Raw genomic sequence first — 15,295 nt, 5'->3', positions numbered from 1 at the left:
CAAATTATGTTTCTCTAAAAATCTTGCCAGACCACATTACATTAAAACTCTCCCAAGTGCCATGCGGCAGAAGAAGTAATGGGCAAGAGGTATTGCTCTTTGTCAGTAAGATATAGACCAAGAAAGGTAATTTTTGTCTTCAAGGAAGGCTGGATTCTGGAGGGACTGGAGCCTAGTTTCCTAATGTTAATGTGATCAGATAAGTATTCTTCGAGAAACATAGTTTACTGAAAACTTTCATTGGCTCAGAATTTTCAATGGAAAATGTGGTTGCTAAAAGAACCATCGCTGAGGACACTTGGACTTATGTCCCCAATTACAAATTAAAGCATTTACAAAAGTTTGTTTTTGCTGTGCAAAATGACAAAAATTGGGCATCTCTTAAGTAGATGCAAGGCATACAGACTAAACGGGGAATTATTTAGCTCATTTCCTTAATTTATTATTAAATTGATGCTTGCAAAACCTGGAAATTAGTTAACTTGTTTTCATAAGTTCAACATGAAATCATTACCCGCAAGAGGTCCTCTGTTTACAAAACAAATGAACTTAGTTAAACAGAGCAAATTCATAATTAAAAGAACTATTGTACATGGTATGTTGAATTTCAAAGATTCAAATTTTGACGGATAAGTTAATACAGTCAAAATTTGTCTGCATATGTTTGAAGACTAGTACAAATTGTAACTGTGCAAAACCTTTCATAAAATGAAGTATGTAAATATTGACCTTTTTAACAAACTTTTACTAGTTTCACCATTTCTCTAAAATGCAACTACAAAAATACAAAGTTGCAATATTTTAATGCTAATTGGAACTTTGATGATGACTGTTTCTAATGCAGGTACTACCAGAAACTGCTCAGAAGTGGTGGGAGGAACAATACAATGCTTCATCTACCATGTGTACCCATGCCTACTGGTAAGTGTGGAAAACTAAATGGCTCCGTAATATCTATAATGACCTGGATTTGATCCCTGATTTAAGGATGTACAAGGATATATGGTCCCCCTTCTATGTCCATTGGTTTTCTGTTGACTTTCCACTTTTCTGCACCTCTAGGGACGTCTTTCACTACCACTATGGCTGTTGAGAATACTGAGTGCAGAGCTTTCTCTTTATAACATTGGAAGTTATTTAAAAATTGATTCTGATAGGCATGCAAATTTTCCAAAAGATTCAAAACCATTACATATTTGTACCTTTTAACAACAGCATGTGTGAGAACTCCAGAATAAAGTTTGAAAATCTCACACAGAAATTTGCACTGATATAATGTGAGGAGAAAATTATGAAGAAATGTGAATATTAGGAAAATTGTTCTATCTAAATACCATCTCTCCATACAAAATAAAACAGTCATAGAATGAATACAAATAATACTTGAAAATCCCACATGATATTAATAGCATAACTATGTATCTTAAGTGTATTCCAGTTGATATCATTTAACATGACATTGAGTTTCATCTGGGATTTTTGCTGGCACAAAATAAAAGTGGCACCTCATGAACATCCACTGTCTTCAGTGGCAACCATCTTGACAGTCTTATTGTTACTGTCATATCAACATGGGATCTGTATTAAAACACCTCTTACAACTTGTTGTAGATAGTTCTACTTGAAAATAGTGCAGTCTGAAGTCCAACATGGCCACCATGTCAGCTAACTTGAAAATCTTGTTACTGTTACTTCACCCCAGTTTTTCAGAATTATCATAGATGATCATCTCAGTGTTTCAGCCAGATTTGTACAGGAATTTTCAAAGACTGCTGAAGCCTTCACTCAGAAGCTTATAGTATTATTGCTTCCTCTATTCATATTTCCTCATTTATTATTGCTAGTACGGTTCCTTGAGTTTTCCCATAACAGACTAAATAAATAACCAATCAGCGCTTGGATCATCGTTGAGAAAGTGGTGTACAGTGTACATGAGGTTAAGTATATGTGTTAGGATTAATTTGAATAAAAATTATTATTCTTTTAGGTACCAAATGTTATATGAAATATGATATTTCAAGAATATGCAGAAGATGCCAATTACGTTTCTTTTGAAGTAATTAATTGTGGAGTATAGAGCTTGTCATGTGGGAATTTCTCGACCAAATCTGAGACAGTTTATTCACATACTCTTGAGTCATCAAAGGCTCTGATGGATTTTTGTACTGCACTTGTGAACATTATAACTCAAACATGACAGAAAGAACTTATGTATGTTTGAGTTTCTGAAGAATATTTTATATGATTTCAATATTCAGAAATTAGAAAAGGTTAAAGGAGGAAAGAGATTGACTTTTTTAATTTCTATAAATTCTTTTTTGAACAGTAGGGTATAGGTTTTCTTTGATGGACTTATGCAATAATGGAAGTGGTATATGGAGCTACCATATTATTGTTGTGGATCAGTATTAGCAAAACTTGTTTAAGCAGCATAAAACTAAAGGTTAAGTGTGGCAGGGTATGTTCTTTAGCTGGCCATATGTTCCCAACGAAAATATAGAATGCAGTCTTTCAGATTTTGTCTTGAGTGGTGATTCTGGATATTTCTATCTAACAAGGAATTCGTTCTGGAAATTGATAATTAATTTTGGCACAGCAGGTACTCAGAGTAACTTTATACCATTAGAAAGTAAATATTTTGCACATTTATCCTCAAACATTTGAAGGAGATGTCTCAAATTATAGGTGTTAATCATATCATGACTTTTGGGAATCTGTGTAAAGTTAAACTCAGTGATATAATTTCATTCACTTGCAAATATTAATTGAGCAGACTTATTACATAGTGAAAACTACATTTCCAAATTCAATGGATTTTTTAATTGTCATTGTGGTAATTATAAACCGGAATAAAGTTATTTTATTGTCTTTGTGGTAATTATAAACCAGAATAAAGTTAATTTATTGTCTTTGTGGTAATTATAAACCGGAATAAAGCTATTGTCTTTGTAGTATACTGTCTTTGTGGTAAAATATTGTATTGTCTTTCTGTCTTTTTCATAAATCAGATTTTTTAAAATACTGGAAGTATGCAAATTATTTATTTCATCTCATTTGCTAAACTAAATTTTCACTCAGAGGATTGTATTTTGTTACCAATTGCTGTGAATTCTATCTTGAACCTATGTTTTTGGACCAATAAGTAATTGTCTTTTTGATGTCCCGAACAAAGAAAATAATTATTGGCAAAGCTATCCCAAAACTTTGTGAGTGGATGGGGTTGCTGTTGCTTCCACACTGGAAAATACTTGCATTGAAACGAAAATTTGTGAACATCAGTGAAGCTGTTGTTGTCCAAAATGTTGCATATGATCATCTCACTGCGTATGAATTTAAACTGTTTCATATTAATTGGTAGATTGAACAGAGACTGTCAAAGACTGCTTAAGCTTCATGCAAAATGTCTAAAATATTGCTTCCTTTATTCACTCTGTCTCAGTTATGGCCAATGTATGGACCATTATGATGTGCATTTTCATACAAACTGAGCAAAATGCCAGTCAGGTGCTGGTACACTAAAGGACCATTGATAAAGTACATGCAGTTTAAACATGAGGTGTGAGTTTCATTGCAGTGTGTTATCATTACAGTTAAAATCTTGGGAGAAATAGTCAATTTTCAAACATCTTGCCACAACTGATACAAACCTGTTTTATTATGCCTATCAGTCGATATCAGCTTGCAGATGATAGATATATATAATATAAAACTGATGAAATCTTGATTTTTAAGCATGTTCCAACCAGATATTTATGATAGATATATATGATATAAAACTGATGAAATCTTGATTTTTAAGCATGTTCCAACCAGATATTTATGTTAGATATATATATAATATAAAACTGATGAAATCTTGATTTTTAAGCATGTTCCAACCAGATATTTATGATAGATATATATGATATAAAACTGATGAAATCTTGATTTTTAAGCATGTTCCAACCAGATATTTATGTTAGATATATATATAATATAAAACTGATGAAATCTTGATTTTTAAGCATGTTCCAACCAGATATTTATGTTAGATATATATAATATAAAACTGATGAAATCTTGATTTTTAAGCATGTTCCAACCAGATATTTATGTTAGATATATATAATATAAAACTGATGAAATCTTGATTTTTAAGCATGTTCCAACCAGATATTTATGTTAGATATATATATAATATAAAACTGATGAAATCTTGATTTTTAAGCATGTTCCAACCAGATATTTATGTTAGATATATATAATATAAAACTGATGAAATCTTTAAGCATGTTCCAACCAGATATTTATGTTAAACTGTAGCTGATTATCTGAAAATGGCAACTATTGACTGCTTGCTGTCATTTTCATTTTTCAAATACCAGGTACCATGTTCAATTAAATTACCTGTTTCTTAATGAAAACTCAAATGGATCTATAGTGTATTAAAAAATGAATAGGCTCTAAAATAAAATTGCAGACCACTAAGGGTGTCCAAAAACTTGGGGTGTCCTCAAAACATAGGAAAAAGGCAAACAAAATATAAATTCAGAAAATGATTATTCCAGTTTTATAAATGCTATTTTACCTAGTTGGTGAATGTCTGTTGTATGCTAAAGAATGGAAATGAGTATGTATAGAATATTGACTTATCTAAATAGGGGTGATCACACACACACACACACTGTAGGCACCACAGTAAATTTTGACAGAGAACTTTATAATTATCATAAATGATTTGTTTCTGTTCAGGCGGGGGAGCTGTAAGAAGGCTAGTCTGGGCTTCATGTGTGAGATTGGTTTACGGACTAGAATCTACCATATCCTTGCTGGTTCTGTCCTTAGCGTATGGAGCAAGGTGGAGAGCGTGCTGACCTCCATGCCAGGTGGTGCCCATTCCAAAATGCAGATCATTCGTCTTCGAACTGATGATGGTCAGAAGATTGTTGGTATGTATGTTACATTGATCTCCTATTACAACTTGATTCATTGGAACCATAAAGTAATACTGTGTTATAAGCAAGGCTGTATTATAATGGGGATTTTATACAAGTTATATTAAAGCAAGGCTGTATCATAATGGGGATTTTATACATAAAATCACAGTGAATAGCGCTGACCTGCTGAAAGTGCAAGAGACCCCATAAACTAATCCCAGGTTGACCCTGGTCCATTCTCTTGAAAAGACAGAGAAAGGACTGCCCAAACTTACTAATCTGTCAAGGATTGCCTCAGATACTTGGAATTTTTTATGTTTTATATTGCCATGGAAACAATAGGCAGCTCGAGTAGTATATACCTTAAGTGGGAGACTTTACATTAGAGGGGAGGTTCAGGCACTGTGTTGTCTCTAGATATTACTTAAGTAGGCGTGTTTACATAGAGGTCAGACCAGGAGAGGTGGGATGTCATTTTTATATGTATCTGTAGTAGGTGTCTTTACATTTGAGGGGTGACTGAGAGGCTGAGTAATCTCTAGCTGGATCACTGCCAAAACTTAGTACACCTGTAAAGCTATTCATGTAGATGCCTTTTGATGCTTTGAATTTGTCTTGTTAGTATTGAGTCATGTTGCCATCAGCACAAAATGTAGCATTAATAATGTACCTTAAGCAGGTGTCTTTATATTAGAGGGGAGACTGGGTGGCAGTTTGATTTCTAGATGCACCTTTAGTAAGTGTCTTGACATTGGTGGGGTGGAGGTTATCATCGCTAGATGTTCTTTAAGTGATTGTCTTTACATTAGATGGGAGACTGGGTCATGGAGGGGGGAATGTGTCACCTCTAGATGCACTTGAAGTATACATCTTTACATTAGAGGGGAGGAGATGGGGACACTGTGTTATAGCTATATGCACATTAGGTAGTGTGCCTCTGTATTAGAGTGAAGACTGGGGCACAGTGTTGTCTCTAGAAGTACTTTCTGTAAATGTCTACCTTAGAGGGGAGATTGGGAGGCTGTGTCATCTCTAGATGTACCTTAAGTGTTTTTATGTTAAAGGGGGAGACAAGAGCACTGTATTAAATCTAGATGTACTTTAGGTGTCTTTATTTTAGAGGTGGAGACTGGGGCACTGTCATTCCTAGATGCACTTTAAGTAGATGTGTTTATACTAGAGGGGAGATGAGGGTGGTGTCATCTTCCTGATGTGCTTCAAGTGAGTGTCCTTACTTTAGAGGGCAGGCTGATAGACTCATTTGGAAAGCTTTACAAGCCTTTTCTTTCAGAACTGGGTATTACAATCATCTAGGGGACAAGTTAGACTTGCCTGTTATGATTAAATTGTTTTCATGTGGAAAATGTATTAATGCACAATTACATGGAACCAAATATACTTGGTGTTTATAGACTGCTGATTAATATAGCAGGTTTTATTATAACATCTTGTCATGCAGATGTTTCACTAATGTTTGTTTTGTTATTTTCCATTTTTCAGGTAGTCTCATTCCAGGCAACTGTGTGGAGCCATTGACAAATGTGTTGTCACAGGACTGTAGCAAGACTTACACAGAGAAACATAAAGAAACTATACGACCTCCTCCTGAGGAGGAGTCCGAGGCAATTAGCACACTTAGTATGCCGATGTTTTTCTAATAAATTTAACAGTTCCAGTCCTATTCAAGCCCACAAGTCTTTCAGATAAATGTCATTGTAAAAGTTGTGTTCAACAGCAATATGCTAGTCCATTCATTCTTAAAGGGAAATATACATGACATCTGTCTACTGGCACTGCTGTGCATTTGTGATAGATGAACATAAATGTGCCATTCTCATATGGAAACGTGCAGTTGCACAGTGTTATATTAGACCAAAGAGTTAAAGATCATGATCATTATACACGTGGTGCACAAGTTTATCATTTTGCACTTGTGTATTTAATAAAGTTGAAAATATCTGTGGTGGATTCAGTTATAAAAAAAATTCCCTTGGGTAGTGAATATCCATGTGATTATATTCCTCACAAAATATTGTGTTGTTCCCTACCATGAAGTTGTATCTCCATGAATATTTCAGCTTTGCAGTACCTAGAAAACAACATTCTTACATATTTGTTCAGTGTGTTCCCAACTGTACACAGTGTGGACCTAGATCTACCATCATATTATTTCAGCAGATTATGGCCTATGCTGTTTGACATCTTGTGCTGTTCCATAAATTGTCTTCAGTTAAGGCTTATACTGTTCCGTGTATTGTGTCAGCAAATTAAGGCCTATGGTGTTCAACATATTGTGTCAGCAGATTAAGGCCTATGGTGTTCCACATATTATCTTAGCAGATTAAGGCCTATGGTGTTCCACATGTTGTGTCAGCAGATTAAGGCCTATGGTGTTCCACATATGTCAGCAGATTAAGGCCTATGGTGTTCCACATACTGTCACATTAAGGCCTATGGTGTTACACATATTATCTTAGCAGATTAAGGCCTATGGTGTTCCACATGTTGTGTCAGCAGATTAAGGCCTATGGTGTTCCACATATTGTGTCAGCAGATTAAGGCATATGATGTTCCACATATTACCTTAGCAAATTAAGGCCTATGGTGTTCCACATATTATCTTAGCAGATTAAGGCCTACATTGTTCAGCATGTCTTCAGATTAAGGTCCATGCTGTTCCACATATTATGTCAGTTGATTAAGGCCTTTGTTGTTCACTTTATATCATAAGTAGACTTGTCCTATAGCTGATGATGTGTCATGTAATGAAACATGCCTACACTGATGTCATCTGATGATATATCATGTGATGGAAAATCCACATCTAGACTGATATAATTTGATGATGTTACCATGTGATGGAAGATCCATGTCTAGACTGATTTAATCTGATGATGTTATCATGTGATGGAAGATCCACATCTACACTGATCTAATCCGATGATGTTACCATGTGATGGGAGATCCACATCTACACTGATCTAATCTGATGATGTTTTCATGTGATGGAAGATCCACATCTACACTGATCTAATCTGATGATGTTATCATGTGATGGAAGATCCACATCTACACTGATCTAATCTGATGATGTTATCATGTGATGGAAGATCCACATCTACACTGATCTAATCTGATGATGTTATCATGTGATAGAAGATCCACATCTACACTGATCTAATCTGATGATGTTATCATGTGATGGAAGATCCACATCTACACTGATCTAATCCAATGATGTTACCATGTGATGGGAGATCCACATCTACTCTGATCTAATCTGATGATGTTATCATGTGATGGAAGATCCACATCTACACTGATCTAATCCGATGATGTTACCATGTGATGGAAGATCCACATCTACACTGATCTAATCCAACAATGTTATGTGATGGAAGATCCATGTCTACACTGATCTTACCTGATGATGTTGTCATGTGATGGAAGAGCCACATCTGCATTGATCTAATCTGATGATGTTATCATGTGATGGAAGAGCCACATCTGCACTGATCTAATCTGATGATGTTATCATTATGATGGAAGATCCATGTCTACACTGTTAAAATGGTTGCCTGATTTCTTCAGTTGATTTGATGTTTATGAACACATTATTAGTATATTACATTGGTATCATCTCAAGTGTATATGTGATATCCAAATGTATTGCAGGATGTTAAGCATCGAGTGTGATTTGCAGATGTCACTTACAAAACATGATGCACCTTTCTTGATCAGTGTACCATACAGATTATGCATACCTTTAAAGAAGACTCATTTATTTGATTTATTTATTGGAACTATTTATATGATAAGAAGGATATTAAAATGTGATGAGTACTGCAACACCCTAGGATATTCTGTCCTATTTCTGGATAAAAAAATGTGTGTATTTTTATGAATATGTTTACATAGGATTTACTCTTTGTCAGTGACAATTATACAATCCTACTTCATTTTGGATCATTTTGTTGATATAGGTCAATTGCAGTTCATCAGTTTTGCTCACCAAAATCGTTCACCATTTTCATTATTCAGACGAATGAAGATTATCAATGTGAGACAAGAATGATGTGTGATCATGGTGTGACATTTCATGGGTTGTTGATTGTTCTTTTAAACATTGCCATACAGTTGTTCTTCTCTGTGTATGAATTTTGAAACTATGTATAATTATTTGAATAATACACTTTTGATTCTCTAATTAAGGCAGACTTCTTCACAATGGGTAGTCATTCATCTGATATAAAGTAGTTCAGTTGTTTTGGCCTGTGGTGATACAGGATACAAAAATGCTAGTAGGTGATAGAGATGCCCATATCAAACAGTTGGAAATGATTATTTGGTGCTTTGTATCATTTATTAATATAAAATAGCACTTTCTAATGTTCAGTTGTCACAGATTTTACATGCTAATTGGATAAAGCTCTTGGATGAACCTCTGTATTGTATGAGCATAATGAGGATTTATTTTTAATAGACCAATTTTCATTGATTTCCCAGTTGATAAAAACCATACATTTAAAAAAAAACATGATTGGCTTATGTAAAAAAAATAACCTATTCTCCATTAGTGGCATAACAATGAACATGGAGGAAAGAATGGAAATTAAATGAACTGACAGTAAAGCAGTGGATGATGGTTGTATAACAGTAACAGCTTCCATTGACTGTGAACTAACCAAATAATATATGGTCCTTTTATTAAACCAGTCTGCCTTAGGAATGAAGGTTTGTGTATTTATAATGTATAAGACTATGTCCCCATAATTGATTTAACGAAGACTATAAACCTAAGTGTAGAATCTGAGGAGATCCAGCGTAAAAATGATTGATTACTCGACAGCACAACCAAGACATGACAGATTAAACTGTGAAGTTGGAGTATTCTGCCTTGCCCAGAAACAATTCACAGCATCCATCCTGGCCTGATCTAGGCAGGATTCAAAACCACATCCTTCTGGTCATGCTAACCTCTAACCCTCTATGGCTCATGTATACCATGAGAGAATAATCCTTGAAATTAACTGATGTTTTATATGTAACTAGCACACTTTCTACGGGTCATTGTAAGATTGCAATCCTGTTACCATTTGACTTTTGTTCAGCTCGAAACTCATTATAATAAAAAATTTCAAGTATACCATAATTTATACATTTCCTAAAACCAGCTGTCAGTTTATGAACACTATTATTTTCTTTGTCTATGGACCCAATGTCTTTCAGAAACAAGATAACTAGTGTGTACCAGTGTAAATAAGAGATATTAAGCAGAGTATCTTTCGTAAGCAAGTTTTCATTGATCTTGCAGATGATAAAAAGGCATCATTTGTACAAAATAGATAACAAATGTCTGCTCGGAGAGAGAGAGAGAGGGAGGGAGAGAGAGAGAAAGAGATTCTCATGTGTTGCACAAGTCCAGTACACTAGATGCTGTTTGTGCAGTTTAGAACTTTTTTTTACATTTTCATGAGAACTCATGGAGTGATCAGAGTACCTTGGCACCTTTTCTTTTTTTTAAAAAGTTTTCTCTGGGTACCATGTATTTTAAATGGAACAGCCCTAGTTGTATAAGATGATGGTAAATATTTAAAGAGACAAGTTAGAGTTAAATCAGTTGTACTTGACAATCATGTACTTTTTAATGTTAAATTTTGAACAGTGTGGCCAAGCTACATTTCAGATATAAACTTTCAGTCCCATTTCACTACATGATAATCCAGGTTGTTATTTTGTTGTTTTGAGTAAATGTTCAGTGATAGTTGCCTAGATTAATGCTAAATATTTGTTGAAGGTTTCAAAGGTTAAGGGGCTTCAAGATGTCCTGCAGATAAAATGTTCATGATTTTTATGTACTACGTATGTTTTGTACTCACTGATATTATATAATAGGGTTTAGGTAGATGGTATGTATGTATTGCAGAAAAGTAACTTGAGAATTGCAAAAAGTTACAGGGAAGGTATTTTATTGTCTTACCCTGAATAAGCTTGGTCAGACAAGGCTATCTATTTTCTGCTAGTGTTATTAACATCGTCCTTGTTACAGGTTAATTTTATGTAATTCAGATGCGTCAACATCAGGAGCAGATCAGACATGTTCCGCAAAACATTTATCACTGATTTTATTCCCAAGGAGTTTCCTTGATGTTGAAGTTTCTGAATTTGAGTGAAAATTTGAACTGTGCATAAATTTTAAATATTTTATTGATGGCTAGCTGCTTTTTGCATGCAGTGAACTAGAGTGGTATGTTGCTGTGTAGGAATGAAAATACATTATGTATCATGATACTAACTCCCGCCTTTTCCATATGTCTTTCCATGTAAATGTCTTTGTTGCATTGTTGGCATTCGAAGTGTAGCAAGGTTACTAGTGTGATAAGAATTTATGGTGACCGTCATTTGGTTTTGTTATAATAATGGTACAGTGCCTTTGCATTTATTTGAGCCTTGAAACCTGAAATATTTCCAGATGAGAGTCCTTGCAGAGATTTATGGGATTTGATTTTTTCATATTGATGTTGAATATATAGAAGACTTTAATTCCAGCAAATAATTCATTTGCATTTTACATAACCATACCAAACTAAAAGTGATTCTAATTGTTTTGATATAGGTGGTGATTTTTTTGTTGTTTTCCTGACAGGGAACCAGTCTAATAAGTCATATCTAGCAGATGAATGCTACTACAAAAAAGAACAGCACTGAAAGTTAATAATTTTATTGAAGGGACATAAAGCTCATTAATTTTATTTCTTTTTTCAGCATTAATTAATATTGTGATACATAACTATCAAATAAAGCAGATTAGTAAATTCTGATTACTTAAGATTTTATAAAATCACCGAGCAAGTAGCATAGGAGATAATCAAAACAGTCAAAACATGCAGAAGATCTCTGGTTTTAACTGTTCTTTATTTTAAACTGTTGACCCAATTCGCTTCTTTCAAGGTTTTAGATTATTATTCAGGTGTCTCCTCTAACTTGTGTTCTAATAGTTTTCCCTTGCCTCTTTGTTTGAAAGTAGAAGGCAGAATTGCTTACCAGGTAGCAGAATTTTAAAAAATGCATGCTAGAACACAACCCACCCTGTTGCTGATAAATAGACTGTTTCTTCTCTCCATCAGTGTGATAAACAATTTGGCCTTTTTATCTGCTGTCCCATAAATCACCATCAATGTGATGATGTCAGTCCATTAAACTAAAAATTTATCAGTCACCAAGTTTTGCTACATAGTAGATGGTTTAATAACCTTTAGCAAATTGAAATTATGTTTGCTATGTACAGTTGTTAATTTCAAGCCCTGCATTTCGAGCCAACATTGTAGCTTCAAGGCAATTAGAGTAAAATTGATTCGTTACATGTAAAATTAATGCTTGTTGATTGTTCTGAATGATTTACCTGCACAGTGTTTGTAAAGTGATAAATGATTGAAATGCAACATATCCATGTCTTTGTATCATTCCAGATTTAAGTTATTCAGTTTTTCTATGTGCAATTCTTGTCTAACTTATTGTATAAAATGAAACCAGTTCTGGTGCTATGCTTGTACAAAGGTTTTTAAAAGGTATCTTGAGTGAACCTACATCTCACATATTGCAAGTTGAGAGTGTACAGGATTTTCATTTATTCTGATGGCATTTTTAATGCTTTAAAGCTGCAATATATTCAAAATTATTTTTTCGTTTTTCTTCTTGTTGATGATTTGAATGTGAAATCTCTTCGAAAATAGTCACAAAATATGTGTGATTTTTTTTTTTTTTTAGTGACTTTTTCTCCTTATTGGGATTTGAAAATCTCCCATATACAGGAACCTTTTTTCTTCATGAGCCTTCTTGTATTTACTTGATCCCTCATCCCTGTTTTTAAATACAATGAGAAGTTCTTGCAGCATATTAAAATGTTGGTAATTGGTCTCCAAAATGGAACTATCAGCCTGCTGTTTTGTTGTTCGGTTTTGCTCTTTTCAAACAATTTTCGACTCCAGTGCAAGAGGTTTTGAAAGATAATTTACCTGTAGATTATGCAAATAAAAGTACTATTTCTTTTACATTGTTAACAATCTCTTACTATTGCAGCTATTTTTGTAATGAAGACTCATTTTTTCAATGAATTTAATATCTTGAGTAAAGTTTTTATCAAATGAAATTCCCAAGTTTTTGTTTATCATTTAGATGCCATGCCACTTCTGAGAAGTGAAATATATGAATTGATATTGCTCCTGTTTATATTTTTACTTTGCAGTCAATCTTTGGAATTAAAATTGTTAGATGTAACAAGTTAGAAGTCTGTTTTTAGTTTGTTTCCTGATAGATAGATTAAAATTTAATCTAAAAAGAAAGCCTGCTTAGGAAATGTATTTCTAAAGACAAATCTTCATTGCTTACAGCTGCTTAAAGTCTCAGCTAATTTAATTTGCATTCATCAAAACGTGCACCCTTAAGTTGTACATATTACAAATTGGAGATGGGGATGACGTAAATATTTGAACACTCTTATTTATGAAATCATGGTTTAGTAAAAACAAATGAACACTGTTTTTTAATGACTGCTATTTTACTGGATTTATGCCCAACATACAGCTTATTGGTGACGTTATGTACATAGCTTTTGCGAGAATCAGTCTTAGATGTGTAATTGAATTTTGTACTGAATTGTGAGCTGTTGCTACTAAGTGCAGTGTAGAAAATTATAGTTCTATTATCTTGTACTCAGAAGTACAGTTCTGGTGAGAGATATTTGAATACATGTGCCTGCCATGTCATTAAAAATTACATGCATCAGGTAAATCAAGTTTGGTTGTTTGGTTTTTAATGGCACTTTCAGGGAAAAAGAAAGTATGATAGAATACACTAAGTATGCAAAAAATACTTCTGTTTGTGATGTAAAATTATATATATTGTATCATTTATTATAGGCACTGTTATGATTTAATTGTTTTCATTTATATAAAATCACAAAAGTGCATGTATAGGAAGTTAAGAATTTGAAAAGTGGAAAAATGTTCAGTTTCTTGTATCTGACTTTCAGTTGTTTAAAATTGTGTTATAGTTTTTGTATGCAGAGTCTAACTTATTATTTTGACTGTCATGCAAGGTTGTTTCTTGTTTCAATATAGGCACAAAAATCAGACCCAAGGAAATGCCATCATACCAGACAATTACATATTACAGGATAGTTCAGTGTCAAACATTATCGAATATCAATCAGGTAGTAAACAAGTGTCAAATTCAAAAAAGTTTTATTTTTGCAGTAAGCAGCCTTTCCATTTGCTGACTTTTTCCTAAGTACATTTCAGTCATTCATGTGAATAATAGGTGTCAGTGCTACCATATTTTTACCAGTGTACACTCCAATGCAAAGAGCATATAGATTTGACATCACTTAAAATGCCAGCAAATATGGGTTTATTCAGTTGGTTCTAGCCATGATACCCAGCAAAAAGCACAGGCCTACATCAAGTCACTTAAAGTCCCAGCAGGTCAGGGTCCTTGCTATTCATTCTGCGTATGATATCAAACAAGATAGAACCAGATTTGCCAGCATATAGTATATACAGCTGATCTGGCCTGGGTATCATAACAATGTAAGCTTGAGTTTGAGATTGAGTTGACACTTTCAACAAATCAGAAATGAGCTTTAAATTCCATTATGTTTATTCAAAGCAAAGTCTCATTTTGGGCTCAGTCTCATGAGTTTGCGATTTTCAGGCCTGGCCAAGTTTTCACTTTCAATCAGTTGAGATTGGAAACCTTGGTTATTGGCCAACACTATATCTACATCATTGACAGGCCTTAGTCTTCACTGTTCATTTATGCGTAAAACATAATTGGTGGATACAATTTATGATTTCAAGTTTTGAGAAATCATTTGATTTGGGGTTGCAGTTCGAAATGTTCATTGTTCATCATTGTGTTATCCACTTTTAAAACAATTTTACTAACAAAGAAATGGATTTATATGTATGTGATGAATTTTTTTTTTCATAAACAATATGCATTGGAGCTTTATATACATGTTTATATGCATGTGTGCATGTTGAGAGAAAGGAAGCCTGTTCATAAAGAACACATTATTTCTTGTTCTATGTCATTAAATGAAAATAAAGATTTAAATTTTCTTCAGTAGTTGTTGATATTACTTAAAAACCTTATTTTCTTCAAAATACTATTTTTAGCTTGCTTGTCGGTAAAGTGAAGTGAGTTTAGCTTATGGTTATGTTCTGCATCCATCATGTATTAGCCATCAACAGTTTCGATTTTTCAACTTTAAAGAAATCACTGGATCAGTTTCAACTAAACTTAACACAGAGCATAGCAGCTTCTTGTAAAGTGCTTTCAAGGAATTTGAAAGCATTCTTGCATGAAGCCTTTCAGTT

At 33.7% G+C, this 15,295-nt stretch overlaps 1 protein-coding gene across 1 annotated transcript in view; it reads left to right on the top strand.

Moving 5' to 3' along the window:
- Nucleotides 1-15,036, top strand: part of LOC149777433 (protein strawberry notch homolog 1-like) — an 84,491-nt gene extending 69,455 nt beyond the window's left edge. Inside the window, exons 28-30 of the mRNA XM_089942062.1 lie at nt 845-921; nt 4,732-4,928; nt 6,417-15,036. Of these exons, the coding sequence (XP_089798188.1) occupies nt 845-921; nt 4,732-4,928; nt 6,417-6,574 (432 nt within the window). The 3' untranslated portion in view covers nt 6,575-15,036. The remainder of the gene's footprint in view (nt 1-844; nt 922-4,731; nt 4,929-6,416) is intronic.
- Nucleotides 15,037-15,295: the final 259 nt, after the last annotated feature.

This window comes from Sinohyriopsis cumingii, chromosome 18, assembly GCF_028554795.1.
Source record: "Sinohyriopsis cumingii isolate HCF-2022 chromosome 18, ASM2855479v2, whole genome shotgun sequence".
In the NCBI taxonomy this organism is placed as follows: domain Eukaryota; kingdom Metazoa; phylum Mollusca; class Bivalvia; order Unionida; family Unionidae; genus Sinohyriopsis; species Sinohyriopsis cumingii.
The sequence above is the reverse complement of the archived record's forward strand: the minus strand, read 5'-3'. Positions and strand labels throughout refer to the sequence as shown.